This window comes from Camelus dromedarius, chromosome 11, assembly GCF_036321535.1.
Source record: "Camelus dromedarius isolate mCamDro1 chromosome 11, mCamDro1.pat, whole genome shotgun sequence".
Taxonomy (NCBI): domain Eukaryota; kingdom Metazoa; phylum Chordata; class Mammalia; order Artiodactyla; family Camelidae; genus Camelus; species Camelus dromedarius.
In genome coordinates, this window is record NC_087446.1 from 62,857,282 (window position 1) to 62,884,939 (window position 27,658).

Consider the following 27,658-nt stretch of genomic DNA (forward strand, 5'->3'; position numbering starts at 1 on the left):
ATGAAGAGAACAGGATACCATCTTTTGTTAAAAATTACAAACAGCTTGGATAGATGTCCACCAATAGTAGAGTGGTTGAATAAATTACAGGATAAGTTTATGAAAGATTATATATTTTAATGAGGTAAATGTGTATTTTGACATAAAAAGATTTCTAGGATATATTGTCAAGTGGGGAAAAAAAAAAAACCCTGCGTGGAAATATGTAGAAAAACACCCAGAAGGACATATACCACATTGTCATAACACCATTACATGCAGGGAAGGGAGTGAGACTGGGGGAGGGTAAAGATTTACGACACCTTGGAGTCATCATTGAATTTATTTTATTTTAAAGGTATCTATGTACATCAAGTAAATACACACTGGGGTTTGTGCGGTTTGGTTTGTCTTCCACACTGGCATGCAATATTTTGGCAGATGTGAGTGGGCAGGCCAAGTGTCCCTTGTGGTGACCCTGGCTCTCTGAAAGGAATGTGGTGGGGGTGGTGGGGGTGGGTAGGGAGGAGGAGAAGGATGGAGAGTGAAGCTTCTGGCGAAGGCTTTGTGTGTGTGTTGTTTCTTATTTATGTAAGTGAATTGTATTTCCCTTACATCTTGCTAAAGAGAAGTCTGCTCCCTCTGTCACCTCTCTCCTCACCTGGCCTACACCTTCCCATTTTCTTATGTTTTAAAAGAATCATTTGGTGGCAAGATTACGTAAAGCCCACTGGATTCTTGGGTGCCCTGCTGGCCAATACGAGCACAAGTCTGCAGGTGCGCAGCCATCTTCCTTCCTCTCCCCTTGGGTCTGGAGACAGCGTGGCTCAGTCTACCCAACCCCTGCCCTCTTCACTGTGAGTTGCGGGCCTGGGGGAGGGGAGCCAGATTGAATGGTTTTCAAACTACTCTAAAGAACCCTCAGGGTCTCTTAGGGCTGTTCAAGGACTCTTCAACTAGTGAAGCATCTTCCACCAAATAACAAAAATGCAAACTACCCAGGTCTGCATCACTTCTAGTTGTTTTTTATATCAGGGTTCTATATAAGACTGATTTTGAAAAATGTTTGAATAACACCACCTTGGATTTATTCCACATCCCTCTGGTTTTTTGTTTTGTTTTTTTCTTTTTTGCCCTGCATTTCTCCTTAATTGCCAAAAGGGGCCCAACAGGTAAAGGGAGAAGGGACTTTTTCCCTTGAAGGAGTCACGGGCCAACACAGCCTGTATTTACTGGCTGGCACTCACACTGAGCTTCCTTTCCTGACTTAGAAGCTGGGGGATGGGTTGCCCTGCTGCCCTGTACTTCCATCCCAGATGAGACTGGCTCTCTGGACACCAGACTTTCTTTCTTGATTTGGACTGGCTTGTGACCTCCACTCTCCATCCCTGCAGTTACCTGGAAAGCCACCTTAGCACCATGTGGTGGGAAAGGACAAGAAACCAAAACAACAGTCCTATCAATTATATGGGGAGGGGGGAGCCCCCCAGGTTAAGCCCTTGGGCTCCTCCACCTCTGGAAAATCTGCCCTGCCCCTTTCTTTAAAGTGCACTTAATGCCAGATGGGGACATTATAGAAGGAATTCTTTGTGGAAATAAATTTTTTAAATGTATATCAGGGAAAAGTCAGGCTCCAGCTTGAAAGGAAGGCATTTCGAGACAGGTATTTGGCCAATGAACTGGAAGCCCTCAAACCAAAAGGTGGAGATGGGAGGAGCATGCAGCCCAATATGGGACAGAGAAAGGATCCAGCTCGTCACTATGGCAAAAAATACTTGGGAATTTTCCAGCCTGTTTACCCCCCAAAGCCAAAGAAGCAGCTGTTTTGCTGACACTTGGCTATAAGTATGACCATGGACAGACAAGCTGGGAACGGTCTGCCTCCGTCATTTTTCAAAATATTTTCAGCAGCTCTTGGTTCTGGTCATGAGCTCTCAGGTAGAGAATATCAAAAGGAGTTTTGAGGAGGAAGGGGAGCGGTCCCTTGAGCAGTCCATGTTCTTGGTTGTCCAGGCGGAACAGGAAGAGGGAGGCTAACGGCCGACTTGGGAGGGCAGAGGTGCACGCCCGGGATCCCTCCGTTCGGGTGAGGGGTGTCTGAAGAAAACTCTCTGTCTAATTTAGCAGGCCTTCCATGTTACCCTCCCCTGTGCTGAATGTGGAAGAGGAGGGAGGAAGAGTCTATTTCTGTGTCTTCTTATGATGCTAAGACATTCTTCTGCTTAAGGCTTCGTGTACGTGCATGTGTGCGTGTGTACTTGTGTATGGGAAGGGTCACGGCCCTCTGGCTCCCGTTTTCCTTTTATCATCTCCGTGACTAACACCACTCAGTGTGAGAGACGCATATATGAGAGGAAGAAGAAACACTGCCCCTCCTCCCTATGGCCCCAAACGAGGAGGGGATACTATGCTTAGAAATTGCTAAATACATCATTAGATACTAGAGAGTAAGACAGAGAGAAGAGGGAGACATAGCAGCAGCTTTTGATATATAGATACGGAGTACAAAGAGGTACAGAGTAAGAGAAGACATCAAACATGGTACAGTCGAACAACAAGGGTTGGGGAGGGAGTTAGTATCAGAGACCACAGGTTTGCAGCATGCTGAGAGAAGAGGCCTCAGTCCCTCTTAGAAACTGGAGAAGAAAGAGAAAGAGGTTGTGAGGAGCCACCTTGCAGCCTGGCTACTGAACAGGAACAGGGTGGCTTCTGTAACAACTTTGGTTTACAGTCCTGTTCCTTTGATACCAGCAACCAGACGCCACCCTCCCAGCCCCTGCTCCTCCACCCCCCATCCTCCCTAACTCTTCCTTCCCCATTCCTCCTGCTTGCTTCTCAAGCCTTTCTGCCTGTGTGTGCCTGGCCTAGTTTTCTGGAAAACCCCTGGAGAGGGCTCGGCTTGGATGCAGCCCAGTAGGAGACTGGACAATATTCTCTTGTTTCTCATTCTCCAAGGATCCAAAGTGGACAGTAAAAGAGGATCCCAGTGCCTAGTTGTGGGCCCTGAACCAACCCTGGTGAGAAGCCTGGTGACACGTGAGAACCAGGAAGGTGCCTGTGTTGCTAGGAACGCAGAGGGCACAGGGGAGAGGACCTGGGACAGAGGTGGAGAAGCGGGTGGTGCTTGGAGGTGGGGACACGGCTGTTTTCCACCTCCACTGGCAAGATGGGAGGGGTGCTGACACTGCAGCTAGAGGGACAAAAGTGAGACCTCCTGGGGCATTTCTTAAGGCTTACTGGTGACATATACAGATATGAGGAGTATAGGACACAGGTGTAGAAGTAAATCAAACGTCTCCTTTTCTGGAGATGTTTTAGTTCAGAAAATGCCTATCCATACAAAAAGTATTTTAGGATGGAGGCAGAGGGAGGGTTGAGAAGATTTCCCAAGGTCTTCTAATATCTAAAAGTCTGTGACCTGTGTGGGGGGCTAGAGATGGACACTGCCCTTGCTCACTTCTTTTGACATGTTTCAGTGACCCCTAGTGGCAGAAAGTGGTACTGTGGTTACTACTAGGGCCGAGCACAAGGGGGGAGGGGAGGCCAGTGTCCAGGACGTGGGGCAGTTTTGATGAAGCCCCTGAGGGCAAAGCAGGAGTTAAGGGACAACTATAGAGTAAAAGTTTTGAGATGATTTTTAAAAAGCGGGAGAAACAAAGAAGCTGAGGGCAAGAAAGGAGGCCACCTGAGGGCAGTCAGAGGAAGTGGCCTGACACTACCTGAAAGTGCGGGTATCAGCAGTCCCCGTGGGGGATTAGCTGGCTGCTGTCTCTTGGTGGAGAGGGAACAGCTTGGCCTGGTCCTCAGCCTCGTAGCCGCAGGGCAGGTCACTCCTGGGAGAAGACACGCAGCACAACCACAGCGCGTCAGTGCCGTGAAAACGACAGCACTCCGGCCACTCTGCTCTCCCAGCATCCCCCCAGCTGGAATGCGGAGGCGCCACGGGGGGGACCGAGGAGGGGTGGGTGTTCTGCACTGGGGCAGGGGAATGCCTGCATCTTCTGGACAACAGTGGTGGCACGAATGGCTCTCATTTCCACCTCCTTCCCCCAGAGGCTGCAGAGAACCTCTAAGTGGGGCACGAGGGAAATGCCATCACTTCTTCTGAGCCCACCCGGAGAACCCAGGAGCAGTGGGCACTGGTGTACCTGTTGTCATTAATATCTGTGGCATTTCCTGAAGAGACCATCGTTGAAAACACAGGGTTGGAAGAAGGAAAAAAGAGATAGGGTGTTACAAACAGTCTCCCCAAACCCTCCCTCATTCTAATCCCTTGGAGAAAAAGGTAAGCCTCTGGGGAGCAGAGCTGCTATCTGGGTCCGCGACACTCTGTCTTCAACTACCGCAACCTGCGCCATTATTTTGTTTGAAAAAAAGCCTCCCTGAGTCCTCACAGAGGAGAGGAGAAGGGGAAAGGAAGGAAACGGTGGGGACAGGCACGGTGACAAGAGGAACCCACTTCTAAGAGTCCAAGACCCCGAAGGGATGCAGTGTTTGAGCTGTAGGTACAGGGTCACTTACTTTTCTGATACTTTTCAACTTACCCTGGGGGTCCCGCAAGCTGGTTACCCATCTTTTTCACTCACCATTTTCCATGTTGGCCTTCTGGTAGGAAGCCAAGGGGCCGCCAGAAGATGTGGCCCCACTGCTGGTACAGGAGTTTGCAAAGCTGGATAGAGCAGAGGAGAGAGATGCCACCTCTGGCACCCCACCTTCCACTATTCTGAGGACCACTAACCCACACTCACCCTCAGGGGTGGAGCCATACACCCCTCCCATCCCCAGGGACCAGAGGACAACGAACATGGCCACAGGCTGGGAGGGCAGATGCCCACCTTCTAATCTAAGGTGTGAAGTCGAGAAAGGGTTAGAAATGAAGCTACTTAGGAAAAGAATTAAGTCTCACCCCATAATTATCCCCTAGCCTTATGCTTCTAGCGTGCAGAAAGCCCTGGATTGGGACTCTAGCCCACGCCCACGGTCACTCACTACATATCTGAGGCGGAGCTAGGTGCGGCCTGCAGGTACAAATTCTGGTAGTTCTGGAAGAGGCTGTTGGTGTAACTGATGCACTCAGGGCTCCGGGTGCCATAGGGGTTGGTGGGTGAAGACGCTGGGTAGTGGCCAGGCCGGACGGGTTTGGCTGCAGCGAACACAGGAAAATGACGGTGACGAGGAGATCTGTTACCCTGCAGTTGCCCTGCTCCCTCAGGTCATTTAGCTAGAGTTGAACTGAGTTGCTTACAATTCATTTTTATACTTTTTTGGGGTGTTGGGTGAGGCTGAAGGTGGGGTTGCTTGACACTTGGGAATTTGCTGGGTTTCCCCAGATGGTAATCCCCCCCTTGCCTACTGATGCCCACTCCCCACTCACCAATCTGGGCAGAATGGCCCCGCTTGCCGGAGCTCTTGTACCGCACAGCCTCCTTGATGCGGTCCACCTCCTGCTGGTACCGGCGCTTGTCCTTCATGGCGCCCTCCTTGGCCTCCTTCAGTGCACCCTCCAGGGCCTTAACTCTCTCAGCCGTAGCCCTAAGTCGTTTTTCCAATTTAGGAAGCTCACAACGCAGATCTGCATTGTCACGTACCAGCTGTGTGGTGAGCCGGGGGAAGAGCCCAGGAGAAAGGCGAACCACACAGAGACAGAGCCAGTGTAGGGGTGCGGGTGGGGAGAGAGAATAAAGAAAAGTCAAGACAGAGAAGATGGCAACCATGTTGTTTCCTCCAAAGGCCTCATTCCCTTTGCCTAGTTGCTGTCTAGCCAGTTCTTTCCTTCTCCCTTTAGCAAACGGTGGTCAGGCGTTTAAAAGTTACATCATTTTCCAGACAGCAAAAACGTGCGAACTTCTCTGTAGCCCAGAACTCTTGTGACAGTGCCCTGTTCCAGTCTCCTCCTGGCCTAGACACACCGCCCCCCCATCACAGCGGGTGCCAGACCGACAGCCCCAGGGCAACCATGGGGATGAGGCACCCCCCTCACCCAGAGATCCAGAGATGGTTTCGTGGGCATGCACAGGGTGAGGCAGCAAGAGCACAGTAGCAGTTGAAGGGCGGATATGGTATTGGGAGCAGGCTAGGTGCAGTGCAGAGCAGGAGCAGAAGCTGGAACACAGGAGCCCCACCCAACACACATACACACGGCCGCCCCATAGGAAGGAAAGAAAATGTTTGAGTTCTCACAAACATTTGTGCTCGTTACCTTCACGGGTCAAGGATTTCCTGGGCTGTCCTTCCCCCCATTTAAATTAAGCTAGAGCATGGCAGCAACCACCTTACAGCCAAAAAAGACTTCCTGATCTTTTTACAAGGTTTCACTCAACAACTGGGGACCCTATAAATTGCAGACAGAGCCGGCCTTGGAAGATGATCAGGTAAATCGGTGTAGCAGGGAACACTGGAAGAATTATTCCTATAATTTTGGACAGTTTACAGATTATAAACAATGTTTTGCCATGATAATAATTTAGCTTGACCTGTAATAGGGCTATGGCCTTGGCTATTTAAGATTCTGTTACCTAAGTCTCTACATCTCTTGTGTTTTCCTTTCTAGTCTTATGTCTGCTGAGGTGAGAAACTAGGAGGAGTCCTCTATCCTACAGGTGAGTAGTTTTTGGTCTCTGAGACGTACAGCAGAGGCAGTGGCTTCATGGAGGGGAAAGGAAACAGCTTATGATTTCCTGAAATCCGCCACAGTGTGGATGCACCTGGAGGGCACTATGCTAAGTGAAATGAACCAGTCACAAAAGGACAGATTCTGGATGATTCCACTTAGGCGAGAGTCAAAATTTTAGAGACAGAAAGTCGAATGGGGGCTGCCAGGAGCTGAGGGGAGTGGGGAATAAGGAGTTTATTTAAAGGGGATGGAGTTTCAGTCCTACAAGATGAAAAGACTTCCGGAGTGGGGTGGTGGTGATGGTGGGACAACACTGTGAGTACATTTACTACCATTGAACAGAACACTTAAAAATGGTTATGGTGGTAAATTTTATGTGTAATTAACCACAATTTTAAAAACTGGGGAAAAAAGCAATATAATATGCCTCTGGCTAGAAAAGGAAAATGAACACAGAAATTTAAAAGAATGGCAAAACTGACTACAAATGTTTCTTCCCAGTCTTTCAACTTTTCTATAATGTTGTTATACTCTTTTACAATAAGCAAAGGGGAAAAGATGGTAGTAAAGCCCTCTGCAGGCCTGAATAAAATAAATAAGCCCTGTGGAGTATCACTGGGCCACAGTTCTGGGATTTTTTTTTCATTATTTAAAAAAATTAAAAGGTGTACGGGGTATTTACTATACATGCTGGGCAAAGCACTGGGAAGAAAAGAAGTTTAAGCTCTAGTTTGGTGAGAATATGAGTATAAAAGGAAATTTAAGATGGACTTGAAAGGAGAGGGATGAAGTATAGGTCAGGATTTATTTTATGAATCAGTTAAAGAGCCAGTTGACAGCATCTGTCTTCGCGGCTCAGCTATTTGGCGCTAGTGAGGGTGCTCCTGCTCTGTGCGCACCAAACATTTCCTGTCCTGACTCCTTCGGACTGCCCCATCTACCTCCCCACCCCATACCTTTGAAACCCAGTCTTCCACCTAAAGAACCGCAGCAGCAAGGAGGGGGACAGAGAGGCAGCAACTTAATACACAGGAGTTTTCACGGGCCCAGACCAGGGGCTGGCTGGGCCACCTGGAGGACATCATGTCGTTTCCCTGTGTGCCTGCCCCAGGCCTAGGTGGGTGGAGCCCTCGCCAGGAGAGAAAGCCCAGCATCCCTGGCTTCTTCTTGCCTCACTGCTCTCCATCCCTGGCTAGCATCCGACCAGTATCCCTCGTGTATGGTTACAGCCCCATGCCTCTGAAAACTCCATCAGTTTCAACCTCTCCCTCCAACAACATAGGCCTGGGGAATTCCAGTTTGAGCAGAGGCAGGTAGGGGGGCTTTGGGAAGGGAAAGCAGGCATAGAACAAAGAACTAGTAAAAGTGGAACCAAATCGGGTATAAAGAAGGGATTCATTGGAAAAGGGAAAGGGAAAAGTAAGGAAAACATGCAAATAGATTTTCCTAAATCCAAGGGCTGCTGGGGATTTAAGTATCCTAGACTCCTGGCCTCAAGAGTTCTCTTTACCCCTTCCCCCAGCTCCTACCTGTTTGTGAACCTTTGTAAGCTGTTCCAGGTTGTTCTCAAGAAAGGAAATCTTCTGCTTCTGGGAGTGAATCCCCCCACTGTCCTCGGGCTCCATTTCTGCACTCTGATGAGAGACAGGGACCAGGGGGAGATGTGGCTGTTCTGAGGCCAATCAGGTCCCACCCAGACCAGGCCAAGCCAGCCCCACTGGAGGCCACAGGGACTGAAGAAGCCAGGGGCCAGGAGAATATGGGGGCTTGGAAGACCCCCGAGACAGCACTCACTTTCTTGACTCGAGTCGTGACGTCTTGAACGAACAGCTTGCGAAGGTTGTGGAGGGTCTGGAGTTCCCGGGCCTGGAAAGAAATGATGAAAAATTGGGGGCTGCCAAATACCAGGTCACCATTCCCCCTCTAAAATTACTGAGTCACCCATCCTTTAGGAGGTGTGTCCTGACTGTGCCACAGATTGACTCTGCAGAAAGGCAGGAGGAATGGGGTTAGGAAGAAATCGGGGGGAAGAACTGAAGCCCCCACCCCACCCTGCTAACTTGGCACAGAAGGAAGCCACTCACAACTGTCTCCTCCAGACCCTTGAGGTCCTGCTTGGACTGCTCGTGTCGCTCGTACAGAAATCTGGAGCAAGAAGGGAACAGAAGAATCTCTCAGGGCCACCCCACCTCCCACCTCTCCTCCCGCCTCCATTCCTTTGATCCATATTTTATTATTATTTATTGCACAAGTTACCCATGATCACAGTGCAGAAATTAGAAAAGAAAAAATAAGGAAGACAAATTCCATAAAAAGCCCATGATTCTACAGATCTAACCACCATTAACATTCTGGTGTCCATCTTTCCAGACTCTTTTATGCATGTGTATCCCACATAAATGTTATGGGATCGTACCATTCATACTGTTTTCTAACCTGCTTTTTACACTTCACAGAACATCACCAACACCTTATCCATGTCAGCTAATATTTGAACAGAAGTCATTTCTGAAAGTCTCCCCTTTTTTGCCTTCCCCACCCCATCACATTGTACTTTTGGGGCACTTGCTTCCTGCAGTCACTGTGTGCACATCTACATTGCATCCTGCCTCTGCAGTGCATCTGAGTAGCTGTCTGAGCCCGTGTGCCCCGGGTCTGCAGGAGGACCCGTGACTCACGTCAGCTCCTGGAGTTTGGTGCTTTTCTCATGTTCTTCGTTCTTCAGCTTCTCGTAGTCAGCCTGAAGCTTCTCCAGCTCTAACTGGAGCTTCTGATTCAGGCTGTGGGGGGCAAGGAGTTATCGGGGAGAACAAAAAGATGTCAGTGAGGACAAAGGGAAGGCCAGCTCCTCAGACACCTTCCTTCTTGTACAAGTGGCTCCAGGTAGGGCTGATTTGGATTTCAGAGGCAGACTCGGGCCACTGCTTCCATGACAGGGTAAGGGACCCTGAGCTATCTAATCAGAAGAGCCTCGTGGATAGGGACCAGTCCTTACTCCTAGTGCCTCTTGCAGCTGGGCTGCAAAGTCGTGTCACTGTCGGAGGAACAACTCGGGGAAGTTAAAGAACAGGAGCCTGGCCCAGGTGGGAGCATTTGAGTGGGCGCAGCAAGGCTAAAGGACCAGGCAGAGACTGAGCCGCCCCAGGGAACGCTTACTCTTTGAGCTCATCGATGGTCTTCTGCTTCTCATTGATCTCATCCCGGAGCCGGGCCAGCTGCCGATGATGGGCCTCCCGGTGGCTCTCCATCTGCACCTCCAGGGCCTTCTGCAAACAACCCAACCTCAAGCTCAAAGCTGTACTACCGAACAGCAGCTTGGCGAGGGTCAGCACAGCCCTGCCGGGCCCCATCATCTCCATGCCTTCCCCACTTGCCTTCACGTCATCTGTGTCCTGTGTGTCTGGCTCCTGGTCCTTCAGGGACACTTCATGCACAGTTTCTGAGGGGAAGACAGCTTACATCACACCAGAACTTCACATTGTGATCAGAGCTCCAGGCAGGGCAGGGGACCTCTACCCAGAATGGGCCCACAGAGATGTTCTGGGTTATGACTGTCCAATTTCATACAGAAGGGACAGAGAACAATGGAGGGTTTCTGGCTCATGTAAAATGTGCCTCATGCATAAGCTTGCTAAGAGCATGTGAGCTGGACTCCATGATTTCAGTCTACTGCTTTGGGTTAAGTGTGCTGTCAGGGGGTTTCTTTTGATGTTTGTTGCTTCCCCCCGACCCTGTCCTCTGTGGGCTCTCAGATCTCAGGATGGGTGGGTTGGAAGTGTAAGAGGGCCTCACCCTGGGCCTGGAGCTTGGCTAACTCATCGCTCAGGGAGTCATAGGACTCTTCCAGGTGCCGCTTCTTGAGCTCCACGTTCTGCATGTATTCCGTAAGGGAGCGGATCTTGGCCTCATGCTGTTGGGGTGAGGGTTGGTGAGAGGAAGATGATGGTGCAAAGGACCAAGCTCCAGGCAGTGCAAACCTCCATAAGCTGTATCTCCCACCTCCAACCACCCCTCCTGCTATGCCTTCCCTGAGGATGCAGGGTCAGGGCCATTCCTCTGGAGACCCTTCCTTCACACCCTCTTGGCGCAGAGGGCAGTATCCCCCCGCCCCTTCACTTCTCTAGCCTGGACCCTCCCCGCCTCCCCCAGCTCTTCTGACCTTGACTTCAGTTAACCCTAGGCTCCTGACATGAACGTGGGCGCTAGGAGTTACCCCATGTCCAGAGTCGCCCTCTCTTATGGCACCCAAAGGTTCTAAACCTCCGGCTCTCACCTGGGAGATGAGGAGCTGGCAGGACGAGAGCTCCCGCCCGGTCACTTCCATCTTGCGGTGACATTCCACCTGGAGGTTCTCCAGCTGCCGGCACCGTTTGACCACAGACTTGACTTCCGATTTGATTTTGCTGATGTAGAGTCGGGCCACGGTGAACTCCTCCTCGATGGCCCCGCTGATCTCCACCGGCTGTGGGGGAACAGGGGAGGGAAGAGGTACCTCTCTGCTGCGGGGAAGCCTTTTATCCACTCCCTTCCACTCGGCCCAGCCCCGCACACACCCAACACAGGGACTCAGGTGGGCCGGCTGTGCTCTGAGCAACTTTTAGCAGCTCTTTCCCCTGCATTTCACACTAAGTCCCTCTCTCTGCACTTAAAGATCCAATTCCAACAGTGACCTTCTTCTGTTCTCTAGAACAATAGGATAGGATATTCTTCTGTATTCAGACTGATCTGTTTGATCACCTAGATGGGTCACTGTTGCTGTCACAGATCTGCATATATCATTCCTAACTTTGTGCCCCCATCTCTAAATCCTGCTATAAGCACATCTCCATTGCTTCTTTATTCAGTGGGTATGTCTACTCAGAATGTGTATTTCTGTTGAGTCTTATGCAAACCTGTACCTGCCTTCCTGTGTCTAGTTTGCGGCCGTACTTCCTGGATCTTTGGCCTTCCCTTCTCAGTATCCCCGCCAGCCGGGGCTGTCCCACCCGCGTCTCTCCCCAGTGCCCAGAACAAGAATGATCCCAACAAGGCTGCCGCCTCTTTCTCCACTCACCAGCTTAATCTCCCCGTTGCCCACGATGACACTGAACTCACTCAGGTCCTTCATTAGCCCATTCAGCACCTCAGCAATTCGTTTTCGCTGGTGGCCACTGACCTCCTGTAGCCGCTGCAGCTCAGACTCCAAGGATAGCATGGTGGCCTGGGGACAGCCCCTCAGGTCACCCCATCACCACCTGCCTGCTCCCCTCCCCAGCCCAGGTGGAGGCCTTTCCCTTCATGCATGACCCTGATGGCTGCAGTGAAGAGAACACAGGCCCTGCAGAAGGGTCTGGAAGGGAGAAGGGTTGGGAGGGCAAAGGCAGTGGCAGGGCCGGGGAGGCTCACAACACACTGGACGGCCACACAAAGGTGCAAACATGATGTGGCCCCGTCAGGAAGCAGAGGTCCCTTTGGATGTGGGGGGTGTTCTGAGGCCGGGGGCTCCTGGCCGGCCACTCACCACCTTCTGAGACAGCTCATCCACCAGAAGCTGGTTCTGCTGGCTCTTCTCCTCCACCTCCTGGGACTTCTGGTCGTAGTTCATGGCCAGCTCCTCCAGGGCCTGCAGCACTTCCTTCACTTCGTCCTTCGCCGCGTCGTTCTCCGACTGTAGGTGGCTCAGCTCCTGCTGGACCTTCTCATTGTCTCCTCGAGTGGACACCAGCAGCTGCGAGGGAGGGGCGAGCCAGTGAGGGAGTCTGCTGCCAGTGACCACTCGGATGGCCCTGTGGTCTGGGGAAGCTGAGCCCCCTCCACCCGGGTACAGCTCCAGGACAGAGGCAAGGAAACAGGCTAGAGTCAAGAGGCAGTGGGCATTCGGCTTCTCAGGAATAGGGCCACAGAAGGCAGGGGACCGAGACTCCAGCACCTCTGCTATAAGCAAAACCCCATTTAAGTCCCCAGACTTCTGTTATCCTGGAGGGTGACTAACCCCTACGCAGAATGCCTCTTCCTTCACCTCATCGGAGAAAGGTCTTTTTATGCCTTTCGGGGATGGACACACCGCCCTCTCCTCCTGCATCTTGCCCTCCTTCCCGTTACCTCTTCCTGGTCCAACATCTGCTGCTTGAGCTTCTCTATGAGCTGGCTCTGCTGGTTGATCTCGTCATCCTGTTGGAGGCAAAGGGGAAAGCCGGAGTGAAGGGAAGCTACTCTTTCCAGTTTAGACTTACAGGGCTGGGTGGATCCAGTAAAAATTCAGATAGTTTAGGCTTTGAGTTAGAAACTCCATATCCTAAAAAGAAAGCGGTCTTTTCCTCAGCTTCTCTCTTCGACTCCTGCCCTCACTTTTTAATTCTTCTCTTTCTGGAAGTTGGTATGACCTTGACCATACACAGAAAAAGCCTTCAAATGTTCATATCCTTCAACTGAGAAACCCTGCTCTAGCAGTCCATTCTAATAAAATCATTCAAAAGCAAAGCCTTATGCATAAGAGACAAGGATAGTCATTTCTTTTTTTTTTTTATTTTTTTCTGTTTTTATTTGGGGGAAAGTAATTAAGTTTATTTATTTACTTATTTATTTTAATGGACGTAGAGGGGATTGAACCCAGGACCTCATGCATGCTAAGCATGTGCTCTGCTGCTGAGCTGTACCCCCATCCCCTCAAGGACAGTCATTTCTGAGATATTTATAATAGCAAAAACAACCAACCAAACAAACAAACAAACAAAAAAAACCCTCAAACTGGAAGCCCTGTAATAAATAAACAATTAAATACATTTTGATAAATGGACTGTTAGGCAGCCATTTAAAAATACTTTTATGAAGAATTGTTAACAAAGTAGGAAATTGCACATTATATAACATGGAAGAAAAAAATCGGGTACAAAGTTACAAATACAGTATAATCTCCATTGCATTGCTTTATTTGTAAATGGTGGGATGATGGGTGATTTAAAATTTCTTCTATATATTTTTATTTATCTTCCACATTTTCAATAACGAGCATTCATCCCTTTTAAAATCAGAAAGAGGCAGGATAAGCTAATTCTTTAACCCCTCCCTCACCATCCCACTGGGCTCACCTCGGTGCCTGCCCGACCGTCCTCACCTTGTCATCCAGCTGCTTGTAGAGGCGGCGGATCTCCTCCTCATACTTCTGCCGCTCCTCGGGCGCGATGCGCACCACGATGGACGAGTTGTCGTTCACCGGCGTCTCCTCACACAGCTCGGCTCCCAGGGCGGCATCTTCCCCAGCCAGGCGCTCCGTCTCAGGCACGTTCTCTCCTGGCGAAGGGGGAGAACGGGTGAGGGATGGGAAAGGGAAAACCGCACCTGCGGGTCCTTCCTCCCTTACCCCTCAATTCCAAGACCTCCAGGCTTCCAGCTGTCTTGCCAAGTGGACCGCCAACCTCTTTGGGCGTGGGGGATGAAGGTAGTCAGCCTCTCTCCCCTTCTCTCATGACCGCTCTACTGCACCCCTCCAGAAGCGCAGCCCTCCTTAAAGACAGCAGGGCCCTCTCTGGCTCCCTATGCCTCTCAAACCCACAGGGACCCCCCGCCTTCTAACCACTGCGCCACCGGCTCAGCTCAGCCTCCAGCTTTGCAATCGTCTCCTTCTGAGCCTTTGTCTTCTCCTTTTCCTTCTCATATTTCTTCTTCCACTGCTCTGCAGTCAACTCCAGATTCACTGAGGCAGTGTTCTTAATGGTCTTTGCCCTGGGAGAGGAGAACAAAGGGATGAGACCTCCATTAGGGCCAGCATGCCCCTCAGGGGAGGGCACGCAGGGGCTGGGGGGAGCAGGTGACCCTGTCACTGACCGCTGCCCAAACATCAGGGTGGACTTGGTCTCCGCATCGTTGAAGCTGGATGGTGAGCAGCAGATGAACATAGTTGTCCGGCAGTTTCCTCCCAAGGAGTCCTGGAGAATCCGTGTCATTTTGCTGTCACGATATGGAACGTAGGTTTTCTAGGGGAGAGAGGCGACCGTGAATCAGAAAAATTAATTCAACGGGGAAATCGGAAAGGATAGTAGTGCTGACGAGGATGGAGCAACCCACGAATGGGGCGTGATGAGGTGGGGGCATTAGGAGAAGGCAGAAAATGGGGTGGAGCTCAAGGGGCACTCACAGTGCCCTCAGCCAGCGCGGAGATCACGTTCCCCAGGGCCGATAGGGACTTGTTGATATTCTTGGCCTCGTCCAGCACAGCTCCCTCTGCTCCAGTCTTGCTCACCTACCAGGGTATGAAGGGGTGAGTGTGTCATGAGCAGATACAGAGGGAGCAGGCTCTCACCACCTCTTCTCCACTCTTGCCAAAGGCCACTCCCCCACCCACATAGTATTTGTGGCCACATGAAATGTCCAGAAAAGGCAAATCAGAAAGTAGATTAGTGGTTGCCAGGGGATGAGGGAAGGCAGAATAGGGCATAACTATTAACAGGTGATGAAAATGTTCTGGAATTAGTAGTGAGGGTTGCACAATCTTGCAAACACACTAAAAAACACCGAATTGTACACTTTAAAATGGCGAACTTCATGGCATGTGAATTATATCTCAGTAAGAAAGTTATTTTGATTTTTAAAAAGGCCACCCTCCCCAGAGATTCCTTCCCTGCCCACCCAGCCCCCACAGGACCCCCAACCTTCTCGCTCCCTGCCAGGTCCACTAGATAAAGCTTCCCACTGAGCTTCTGCTCAGTCTCCATATTCTCCTGCTTGATGTTGATGAGGAAGATGCTGTGGCTTCGAGAGCTGTGTTCATTCATGTCTGTAGGAGGGAGGGCGAAACAGTCCCTGTAGCAACCTCTGTAGAACTGAAGCCCTCAGCTCCCCACTTCCATGGGCTGCCACCCCCACCCACCGAGAGAAAGGGTGTCCGCCAGGACTAGCCCAGCCCCTACATCTCCCTGGCAGCAGGGTCGCATGGACAAGCATCCCTCCTACTCTGGAGGACACAGTCTTCCCTTGCTCACTTTTGAGTCTCGACCCCAGAGCACATGGAAGAGGGGCAGAACCTCAGACTCAAGAGCCCCTCCCTCCCAACTCACTGGTGACAGCCACATGACGATTGGATTTCCCCTCGTCAATCACATCTAAAATCTCCTCAGGGCTGGACACAAAGCGTTCGGTACAACCCTGCAGGGGGCAAATAGACAGTGACCCATAAACTTTGATCTGCAAATTAAATTACCTGCACAGTGACCAAATGCCCTTTTAAGACAGTGCCTTTTCCAAGGCTCCAGATTCTTCCCGGCCCCTGGGCATGTCTCACCCTCCAGGATATCTGCCCTCTAACTTCTGGGTCACTGGTCTACCCTCCCCCTAAACCTGCGTTCTCAATACACTGGCCCCACCTGGGTGCCCCATCCCCACTCTCACCTTGACAAATGGCACCCGGTTCTTGTCCTCGTGCACAGACAGGTTTGTCTTGGTCACTGAATCAAGACAACAGAGTGAGCAAGGCCAGCACCTCCACCCACCACCTCCCCAACCCCTGCACCCTGCAGTCTGCTCAGAGATGGTGGATTCTTCCACATGCAAAAGGGACGAAGACTCCCCTGTGAAGCCTAAATGCCCTGCACATGCTGAAGACTGTTTCTCCTCCTCCAGAATTCCAGCCCCAGGGCTCTAGCTAGTCTCAGGCTATTTATACATGGGTCTGGGCATCTGAGCTCATCTTCTCACCCTCTTGGTTTTGGAAATTCCCCGTAAGTGGAGGCAAGGGACATGAGTACGCATGTGTGTGCCCTCGCGTGCCTGCTGCATTGCTCACCAATTGGTACCTAAGCCCAAGAGCCCAAGAGCAATGTGATCTTTCTTTTCTTTGCCCTCCTCACCCAGACCCACCGAGGTTAAACACCACTCACCATCCAGAAGGTCACGAATTTTGTCCAGGTAAATCTCAAAGTAAGAAACCTGGTCAGGGAGAAAGGAGGAGTATGGCGTGAAGAGAACCTATCTTAAATCGGATACAGGGATCTCAGGTTAATGTGACCTGCTCAAATGGTGTTGGTGAGAGAGAAAGGGCAGAAGAGACTATGTTGGCAGGGAAGAACTCAAGTGACCATGGGGGGAGAATAAGCTGGGGTGCCCAGGATCTCAGTGGGTTCATATTAGATCCTCCCCTCCCAGTCCCAAAAGAGAACTCCCAGTGGCCATGCCCTGGTCACCTTGATGTGGAACTCAAGGTTCTCATCCATGGAGTAAATGTGGTTGAAGATGTCTCGGGCAATTCGAGGAATGATTCCCATCAGTTGGGGGTCATGCAGCTTTCCCTGGGGAGCAAGGGTATTCAGGAATGAGGCTGGGGCTCAGGAAGAATCAGACAACTCAGAGTATGCAGACAGACACACAGGCAATAGCTGCTATGAAGGCCACGATAAGTTAGGCAGCAGTCACTACCATGTCTACCTTTCAGCGGAAGGAGGAGGGAACTGAGCAGCCCTTTAGACTTCAATTGCTGCTGCTTTTCCAGGTGAAAAGAAGAAAACTGGAGTAGCAGAAAGGAGGGTGAGAACTGCAGCAGGCTGAAGGGGTTCCATTCAGCTTCCACTGTAACATTCCCTTCTGTTCATCCTCTGTTCTAGGCAACCCTCGATTCCTAGATCTTACCCCACTAAGATTCCTTGAAGTCCCATTAATGCTCTTCGCTCAGAAAGTCAGAACCCTCACCTCCATAGTATGTGTTTTCCCTGAGGATGTCTGTCCATAAGCAAAAATGGTGCCATTGTAGCCAGCAAGGACATCTGGAAGAGACGGCAGAGAAAGAGCACTAGTGGAGAGAAGTGGGATTGGGAATGGGAGCCTGAAAATACACATTCTAAAAATACACCCATTACCTTTGACAATCTGCATGGCACACGCATGATAGACTTGCTCCTGAGTCGTGTTTGGGGGGAATACACGGTCAAAGACATATGGCTTCCCCTGAAGTGGAAATAAAAGATGACAGATGTCAGCAGACAGGTGTGAGGGAAAGTTCTTCAAACTTCGGTATGCACGGACGATTACGGGGATGAGAGAAACTAAAGAGAAACAAAATTTAGAATCGGCACCAGGAGCTGTGTCTGTAGCGGAGAGTGTCATTAGGGAGCATCACACAGTGGGACTGCGTGAGGGGATCTCAGGCTTGGTATGATGATTCAGCACTCACCGTCCCAGACCCCCTTCCTAGAAACCAAATGGGAAAAGACAACAGGGCCACAGGCTGTGGAGAATGAAGAACAATTTGTTAACTTAAAAATCTACCACTAAGTTAAGAAATATCTTCCTTAATAGATCTATATGACTTGATATGGAAAGATCTTCAAGATGCATTAAATGAAAGATGCAAAGTTAGAGATAAATGACTAGTATATTGCTTATTGCATAAATGAAATATACAAATACTGAGCAACTGAGCTGTTGTGGGACTATTAACACAAGCTTTCTCTTTGTGAAAAGAATATATGGAGCTAGAAATATGGTTCTCCCTTTAGGGAATCAGCTTTAAGTAAAGAGACACTGTGAAGCATATCACCCAGACCTACAAGTTCTTTGTTTAATTCAGGTCATTTGTTATGAATCATGTGTGCTGATAAGAATGCTGAAGTGGGGGGAGGGTATAGCTCAGTGGTAGAGTGTGTGCTTAGCAATGCATGAGGTCCTGGGTTCAATCCCCAGTAGCTCTGTTTAAGTAAATAAAGAAACCTAACCTCCTCCACACCCCCAAAAAAAGTTAAAAAAAAAGAAAAAAATGCTAAAGATATAAAATATTTACAACTCAGGGAGACAAACAGAATATATTTGCTACCTAATCACATTAAAGGGAAGATCTCTGGTGAGATTAAATGAGGCTACACTTGTTCTCCATCGTAACAAGTTTCTCAGTCATATTTTCCTGTCATTCAGTATAAAGAGACTATGATTTAGTTGTCAAATTGTTTTACTACAGAGACCACCTTTATTCAACTGATACGTAAACCTCCAGGTCCATGGACACCAGAGTTTGGGAGACACATTGTAACTAAGTAAGAAAAGTGAAAAAATTTGGTTAAAGCTGGAGACGTGGCTCTAGGTACACCCACAGTACTGCAACAACATATGTGGAATCTTTTTGCAGAAGCAATCATACAAAAGTACTAACAGGGGTTATTTTGGGGAGAGAAACTGGGAGAGGAGGCTTTCATTTTTCATTTTGTATCCTGGAAGGTTTACATTTTTAAACCATGTACAAGTTGTATGTTTTATTTTTTTAATGCCAAAGAGAGTGAGACAATAGTGTATTATTCTGTTTCCTTCTTTTTACTTCTCTGCAAAAAGGAAAATAAATATTTTTTGTAATATTTAAAAGATTTTAAAAGTCTGGCTCCTGATAAAAATCTACCTGGAATATTTACCTGCTCTCCCTGTGGGGAAGGTCTCCAAAGCCCAAAAAACAGAATCCACAAAGAAAAAGCAAAGGTGAAGGTGCCCTCTACAATGAAGGGAGTGCTGTAAGCAGACAGAGCCTTTCCAGAGGACAACGCTATTAAATATTTAAACGTCCATACTGGTCGTTCCCTGTACCAGCAACCCCAAAGCTAGGAATTCATTTTACATCACTTGCTTAAGCACTGAAAGATATGTGTAGAAGGATGTTCACTGCAGCAGTATGTATATTAAAGAAAAACCGGAAATAATTCACACCTCCATCACAAATATGCTGGTTATGATACCTCCATAATCTATCCCCATTAAAATGAGCAAGGTTGGTTTCTGTATACTGACCTGTCCAAGATCGATTACGTGAAAAAAACAGACGTGTACAATGTGATTTTATATTTTTAAAAAGCACATGGATAGAATAGCCTTAGAAAAAAGATATGGAAGACTATGTACAGATCCGTTAATGGTGGTGATCGCCCGAGAGCAGAACGACAGGAACTTATACTTACTACACTTTTTCTGTGATACGTAAATGTTTTACAATGACATCATATTGCTTTTAAATTAAAAAAAAAATAGTATAGATGATGTTAGAGAAAAATGTGTGATGACACGACAAGGTATGCACAAAATATTTTTAAAGGTGGGTTTTAAAATAGTATGTGGTGTAAAAACACACACAAAAAGTACATAAAGGATTATGCCATTTCTATAAAAAAAGGTCATGTATACGTGCATAAGTGTATACCTTACATAGGAAAACATGTTAACTGGCCGTCTTTGAGCAATGGGATTTTAGGAGTTTTTGTTGTTCTTTTTGATTTAGATTTAAAACCATTCTAAAATGAAAATACCTAATTTTTAAATAAGAAAAATTTAAATTTCTAAAACAAAGATATTAATATTCTTACTACGTAAAGAACTCTCATAAATTAGTAACAAAAAGACAAAGCTAACCAGAAAAATATGGGCAAGAGTTAGGTACTAACAGCAGAAGAAGAAATACAAATGTTCAATAAACATAAAGATACTCAACATTTTTGAAGAAAAAAATAGTAACGTCATTTTTCACCCATCAAACTTGAAAACAAAAACTTAATTGTAATACCCAGAACAGATAGGGGTTCAAGAAGGTATAATTTCCTTGAAATGGGCGCCCTAATGCTTTTCTGGTAGGACAGTACAGCCATACTTTTAAGGGGGCAATTCAGAATTACATAATCAAAAGCCTTGAATTGTACAGATCCACCGACCCAGATATTCTACTCCTGAGAATTCATACTATGGAAATGTTTAGCTACAAGAATGTTTATCACACTGCTCATAATAATGAGAAACGGAAAACAACTGAAAGGAGTTACATTTAGGGGACTAGTTAAGATAAGGAACTGAAACTATGGCACATACATATATTTTCTCATTTACTGCTATTTAAAATGATGTCATAATAGGACATCAATAAATGTCAAAAATGTGTTGAGTGAAAGAATTCAAACTCAGAGAGTATGTACTGTACTATTCTCTTTATATTAAGTTCAAGAATGGACAACACTTATTTGTTGTAATAGAAGTCAAAGCAGTGATTGCCTTAAGGTAATGTTGACAGAAAGGCGGCAAAAGAGAGTTTTCAGGGGCAGTAAAAATGCTCTAGATCTCAGTCTGGGTAGTGGTTACATAGGTGTCAAAATAGCTCATAAAATTCATCCAGTCCTTTGCATAAGACTTGTGCACTCACTGTGTAACTGTATCTCAGAAAGTGCAATCATAAAATATAACATCATAAAATGACGTGATAGTGGCTCCTAAAAGATGAATTATGCACAACCTCACTGTTAATGAGAAATGAATATTAAGACTATGAGGTATCATTTTAATGTATCAAAGTGGCCAAAATAAAATAGTTTGACGATGCACTGCATTGGCTGGGCCCTTAAATATTTACATGGTCATTCAATTGTTTGTAACAGCAAATGATTGGAACAACTCTAAATATCCATATCCATCAATAGGGACTCAGCTAAGTAAATGGTGGCATATCCCTTTAGCTAATTATACAGTTGTTTAAAAGAATAAGATAGATCTTTATGTGCTGATACATAGAAGGATCTCCAAGACTCATTAAGTTAAAAAAAAAAAAACCAAGGTACTAGGGCGTGGGGGTACAGCTTGTGCTTAGCATGCACGAGGTCCTGGATTCAATGCCCAGTACCTCCATTTAAAAAAAAAAAAAGCAAGGTACAGAATAGTATGTATATAGTATGCTACCGCTTGTATAAAAAAATATATATATGTATAAATGTATTTCCTTGTAAATGTATGGTATGCCTTCAGAAGGATCCACAAGAAACTGGTAATAAGGCTGCCTTCTGACAGGGGAACTGGTGACTAGGAAAGAGGGGTAGGAAGGAGGCTTACTTTTCCTTGTTCATTTTTTTATATCATTTGAATTTTGTCACATGTGCATGTAAGGCATTCAAAAATTAAATCAAATATTTTTAAAAATAAATGAAAGTGTAAAATTTTAATGATGGTAAGATAGTCAAAAAATGGGTTTCAAAACAATATAGAATTTGTGATACACTCTTATTAAAATTATTATCTATATATATTTAGAAAAAAACCACTGGAAACAAAAACATCAAATTGTTAACAGTGTTTTTCTTGGGGTGGTGGGATTTTGACTGATTTTTAGTTTCTTCTATGTGCTTTTCTTTGTTTTTAACTTTGTCAACAATTAAAATATATCAGTGTCGAAATCAGGTTATGTTTAGTATTATTAAAGAAAAATCTACCTTGATTCTTTTTTTTAAGGTTTGAGTAAGCTTATGAATTATTCATAGGACTTTAGTGAATTTTTCACCCTTTTTATCAATAGTTTGTCATTACACTTCATTACAAAGAATAAAATTCTTATTATGTAGAATAAAATCATACAGTGTTACAATGAACAGATTTGAAGTGGCCTTGATGCCTCACCTTCTCAGTGATAATATCTTTTCTTTCATTTTGTTTCATTTCTTAATTGAAACTTGATTCTTGAATTGTAATCTAACTCAGTATTTCTCCCACCCAGTGGTGAGGAAACAGAAACAAACAAAACACGTCCATCTCAGCCCAGTGACTCTCACCTATTCTCCACCAATGATGTCTATCCATGCATCTTGAAGCCAGGCATGCAGCCAAAGGGGGTTAAATAACTCTCGAGCCAACCTTGCCCCTCCCTTCTTCCCTTCTGGGAATGTGTGTATCAACTCCCTCTCTCCCTCTCTCTCTCTCTCACACACACACCCACACCCACCCAGTTGCAGGATTCCAGAGGTTGCTGCGGACACATTAAAATGGAGGGCGCTCTCCAAGTGCTGAAGGCAGTTATTGCCTGAGGAACCCCTTTTCCTCAGTCTAGGCTGGAACGAAGGAAAAGCCTAGAAAGGGAGGAAGGGGAGCATTCTGGGAACTGTGGGGATAAAAAATATCCAAGAGCTAAAAATGGGTGCACTTAGTAATCTCGTGAGCAGGGAAAGCCAATAGACATAATTCCAGGGTTTCTGGGAAGGCCTGCTACTCCTTCCCTACTCTTGGTTGAGCCCTTAAATCTAGTTCATTACTTTTTCCTAAAATTCTTATGTCTGTTACAATACAAATGTCTTTTAATTTTCTATTGATCATAGTCAGGAAGAATTCGTTCTGTCAGATCTTTCTATGAGAATAACGAGGCCAGTGGTTTTCTACATTTTCTGCCTCTGGATTACTCACTTGGGAAACATCACCAGTATTTACATCTCTGATGACACATAATGACTCTGAGTCATACTGTAGTATGTCGTGGGGGGTTTCTTATCAGAATCTGGGGAAGTATATGTACACTTAGCAAAAGCCATCTCTGATGCCCCTTCCCAGGACTCTGCCCAGGCTGCTCTGCAGACCGGTTCACCATGGACACCAGGAATTTCCCAAAGTCAGGGATTCACTCTAAATCCCCAATATCAAGCACAGTCCTTGGCCCATAGGATGCTCTTCATAAATATTTGTTGAATAAACACAGACACTGATGGAAGAAGAGAGCATGAAGATACTGGGGACTGGACATTTGGATGAAACAACCAGTAAAAGGGGAAAATGTTAACCACTTCGCAATTATGTCAAAGGCTAGCTTATGGGAAGATAGCATATACAAAATAATAATAATAATAATAATAATATCTAACTCTCGTCGGGAGTTTATTATGTGCCTGTCCCTGGGCTAAGCAGCTTATATGCATTATCTCATTTAATGCTCATAGGAATCCTAGGAGGTAGGTATTATTATTATTACATTTTATTGATGGGGAAATTGAGGTTCAGAGAGGTAAGGTAGCTTCCCACAGTCACACAGCTGAGAAACAGTAGAGAATGGTTTCAAATGCAAGCAATCCGATTCCATACCCATCCTGCCAAAGTGATCCCAGAACTGATGTGCCAAGAACGCATCAGAGCCTTATCATGGCTTTTCCTTCCCCTTCCCCAGCTGGCCCCCACCATTTGGGAATTTCTTCAAATGTTTCTGGACAGAACTAAAGCACTTCATCACTCCTCTTTTCCCACCTCAACTCCCTTTTAGAAGAACACACTTCTCCCGCTCATCCGGGGAGTCTCTTTCGCCATCTCTACCTCCAGGTAATCAAATACCCTGTGAGTTAGTGCAGCCAGGGACCGGAAGACTGTTAAATTAGGAACACTCATAGAACCCTCTACCTCTGAGGAATGCCTCTGTGATCCACTCTTTCCCCACCCACAGCAGTCTAGGCACTCCTCATAGCCTCCTCCGGAGGGCTTCTCTTCAGAGTCCCGCAACCCAGGACTCCCTGTTCTCCTCTGACCCACTCCAAGCTTCCCTGCGGTCTCCCATTTGGTCCTGTCTCCAGCACTTTTGGTAGTTTTCCATTATGTGTGCTGACTAAAGCTAATGGGAGGACCTGCCATCCAAAGATGACCAACCTTTTCAACCTTTACTAAAGCACTTGGTAGAGACTGAACTTCTGAGCACCGGGCCTGATTTCTGTAGTGACACCCCTGGGGACTGTTGCCATGGTAACACTGGAGAGACACCGGCCACGGTGAACATTACCTCCCCTCTCCATTTTCCTTTATGAGACTACCCCAAGCCTAAGGGGAGAACTGCTCCCTCTCTTCAGGTATCAAAGGAATCCCAGGTTACCCCAAACAGCGCTGACTCTGCTCCAATAATCCTGCCGGTCCCAACCAGGGTTTTCTACATGAGGGACTTGATGGCCCTGTGTTTTTGCCTCCCTAAGAACCCACTTCACTATCAGGAGATTGAAGGAAGGTAGAATGTGGTGGATACTTGAATGAGAGAGGAAAGGAGAGGGGAAGAGAGAGAGAGGGAGGGAGGGGCTGTGCATTTCCTTACTGTCATCCCCCCCCCCCCCCCCCCCGGGTCTGGCGCGCGCAGATGCAGCAGCAGAGAGCAGGCACCCTGCCCGCCAGGACCAAGGCAGAAAGACACTTAAACAGGTCCGCTTAAAGTCACAGCGGATTCTGAGTGACACAAGAGCAAAACAAGGTACACAGTATACACAGACAGTGACCCAGACAGCCTTCTACTATGACTCAGGCCATGAATTGGGCTAAGCCCCATCCCAGATTCTTGGGAGAAGTCAGGGGAGTGGGGGAGGAATAAGGCTCACGGAGCTGTCTTCCCACCTTATTCTCCTACACTTTGCCAAGCAGAAAAAGCCCACGAACGTTAGTGACTCTGTAGCCCAGAGCTAGCCGCATTGCTGCAGAGGCAGAGAGAAGAGCTAGCTGTTAGAGAAAGGAGCAGACGCTGGGCTTGGAGAGATTAGCGTCTCCCACCTTCATTCTTCCCTCACCTTCCCAGACATTCTGAAGCAGCCTCCTCCATTAATTCCTCAGACAGTTTCCCATACGCTGGGCCCCGAAAGGAGCTAGAGGAATACAGAGGAAAGGGGGTGGGAGATTTCTTTCCCTGTTGGGATCCTCAAGGTGCTCCTCAAAATCATTTCTCCTATAGCCCCCATCCTCCTGAATGAGGAATAAACATAAAGCCTGGGAAGACAAGCTCCAAGGATGCTGCCTGAGACAAAATGGCCCCCCATAAGCACTTATCTTGGAGGGAGAGATTGACAGGAAGGGCTAGAGGAAGGGAAGATACAGAACAGACAAAGGGACAGCCCTGCAAATTGCAGGCAAAACTGATACGGAGGACCAGCTGTGGAGTAAGATAGAATCTGAATTGGCAGGGGGGCCCTGGGCCTGGCTTCTCTCCTCCCTCCCCAACTTCCACCACCACATCTCTCCTATTTAGCTGGGTGAATTGGACAGATCAACACAACTCCTTCTCCCAACGTCACCCCCATGCCCCGAGCGTAGCACATCAGGATGGATGACCCAGAGAGCCTAAAGGAGTCGGCTCAGACTTACCTAAAAAACCTAGAGCAAGGAAGCTAGGCTTAAAAGTGGAAGCCATTTATGGATTTGCTCCTCCACAACCATCTCACTCATGTTTCTCAGTCTTTATGTCACAGGGGGCCCTCAAGCTCTAATTCTCCAGCTACTGCCCCACTGTCCAGACTATTCAGAAAGGAGGCCCTGAGGGCTGATTTAGACTATTGTAGCCTGGCCAGAGTGACCAGACTGCAAAGCCTAAGGTCCCTGAGACAAAGAGAGACAGGGGCCCTTTCTATGTGGCAAACACAGACATACATAAGCACACACACAAGGCAAAAGCATCCATTTGAGTTCACAGTGTGAGTGAGAGAGCCTGGTGAAAGACTAGGGCCCTTGGGGACAGAACATGTAAGCAAGTGTCTTCCTAAGGCATGTTTACTCAAAGTCCCATTCTCCCTGATTCAGAAGGCCCAGGCTCCCTCCCCTCGTGCCAAGCACTGTGGATCAAAGATACATAAGAAATGTCCCTGACCTTGAGGACTGCCCTTATATGTGCTCTCCCTCCTCAGACTGATTACAGTTTCCTGGCCCAGCACACCTCAAGCCTCACTGGACTGGACCGCAGGCCCTTTCACCCCACAGCCTAACAGTCCCTACCAACCTAGAAAGGGGAGGTAGGTGAGGAATTCCCAAGGAATCCCTATGGTGCCATCACAGAGAAAGGTCCAGAACAGAAATCTGCAGAGGCAACGTGATACAGAAGAAAAGACAGGAGCTTTAGAGTCACAGATTCAGTTTCAGATCCACGAATTAACAGTGTGACCTTGAGAAAGTCAATCGAATTCTCTGGGCCTCAATTTCCTCATCTGTAAAATGGAAATATTAATACCGTCTTCAGAGTGTTGTTTTGAGGATTAAATAATACATGCAGAGTAACGAGCACACAGTGACTATTAGTCCTCCTTCTTCATAAGGTCTCCCGGGTGGGTAGGGGCTGTCATGATGAGGTACAGGGGGTGGCCTGCTACTTTTTATTGGCTCATCAAGAGGGATGAATAAGCAAGTACTTGTTAGGATCTCAGGGTTTGGTTATTTTTATTTGTTTGGGGGAGTTGGGGGAGGGAGGTGGTCTGAAATCCTCTTCCTACCGTTCCATGGGAGGGAAAGGCAGACGTTTCCTTAGGACCCAGTGGCTCCCCCATCAAACTGGGTGTGGCATCAATGTATTTCTCAGAATACCCTTCATTAGATCGGTGCCCTTCCCCCACGTCCAGGCTGAAACTATTTCAGGGATGAGGGGGCCTTGGTCCTAGAGCCCACCCTCATTTGTACCTCCGCAGAGACCTTGGACTGCCCACCTCCCACCTAGCCCAGCCACTAATCTTCCCCCTCCCTTCCTGGGAGGTGGGGGTAGAGATCTGAGCCAATAACAAAGGGAAGATGCGCTTTCCCTAGGGAAGAGGGAAAACATCAGAAAAACACGGGACTGACTCTAAGGGGTGGGGACGCTGCAGAGAACAGCAAAGGGGAATCGGGTCCCCTGATTGAGGGAAAGTAGCCCCCTCCCACTCTGCGGAGACGGCCGCCGGCCTGGACAGGCCACACCCAGCCATCCCTGATGCAGGGAGAGGAGGGGCTGCGGCGAAAAGGATGGAGGATGAGCGGCGGGGAGGGGGTGCAGAGACAGGCAGGGGCCAAGGCTCGGCTTAGGGGAAAGATTCAGCCTCTTGCTCCCTCCCTGAAATTCTCTCCCGGGGTAGCACTCACCCCAATAACGACGCTGTCGTCCCCTTGGAAAATGGGGATGAACTTGTCCCCCCGCAGAATCTCGGCCTGGTTCAGGGGCCGAAATCGGCAGAGCACCTTGATGCTACATTCGTTGTTGGTCTCGGCCATGGTGGTCGCCGGCGTAGGGCTGGGGCACTTCTTGGGCTGCAGGGGCAGCGTGTGCTCCGGTGGAGGGGTCTCAGCTGAGGCCGAGGCGGAGGACAGGTGCTCGGTGTCTGGGGCTGAGAAAGCCCGGGCGAAGGCTGAGGAGCAGGGCCGCGGCGCGCTTCCTCTGTCCTGCGGCACCGGGATGCGGGCGACCTGGGCGTCTGGTCCTCTCTCGGCGCTCTGCCTCTCCGCCCCTCGCGCTGCAGCGCTGCGCTGCGGGCCTGGGCGGGGCTGCGATGCAGCCGCGGGGCGGGGCTTCCTTTGCTGGGGGCTGCTGCTCTGAGGCGTCCGCCGGCGAACCGTGGCACCTTTGCTCTCTTCTCGCCTCCTCTC

General features: G+C 48.2%; 1 protein-coding gene across 3 annotated transcripts; it reads right to left on the reverse strand.

Moving 5' to 3' along the window:
• Window positions 1-309: 309 nt before the first annotated feature.
• Window positions 310-27,658, reverse strand: KIF5A (kinesin family member 5A). 3 transcript variants are annotated; one of them, XM_031462300.2, is made up of 30 exons: window positions 27,158-27,658; window positions 17,416-17,503; window positions 17,249-17,322; window positions 16,747-16,851; window positions 16,444-16,492; window positions 15,956-16,011; window positions 15,625-15,712; window positions 15,220-15,344; window positions 14,706-14,810; window positions 14,396-14,544; window positions 14,145-14,293; window positions 13,686-13,861; window positions 12,674-12,742; window positions 12,093-12,299; window positions 11,646-11,792; window positions 10,866-11,054; window positions 10,385-10,502; window positions 9,967-10,031; window positions 9,749-9,858; window positions 9,271-9,372; window positions 8,677-8,737; window positions 8,387-8,458; window positions 8,122-8,226; window positions 7,549-7,569; window positions 5,354-5,570; window positions 4,969-5,122; window positions 4,566-4,648; window positions 4,128-4,155; window positions 3,699-3,812; window positions 310-2,615 (listed from the first exon to the last, which is right to left on the reverse strand). In XM_031462300.2, exons 1-29 carry the CDS (start codon window positions 27,284-27,286, stop codon window positions 3,734-3,736), a joined length of 3,120 nt encoding a protein of 1,039 aa, XP_031318160.1. In that variant the 5' UTR covers window positions 27,287-27,658; the 3' UTR covers window positions 310-2,615; window positions 3,699-3,733. The 3 variants fall into 3 exon arrangements, with proteins under 3 accessions (XP_031318160.1, XP_031318159.1, XP_010991638.1); XM_031462299.2 differs by having other exon boundaries at window positions 9,749-9,855; window positions 27,158-27,501; XM_010993336.3 differs by lacking the exon at window positions 7,549-7,569 and having other exon boundaries at window positions 27,158-27,657.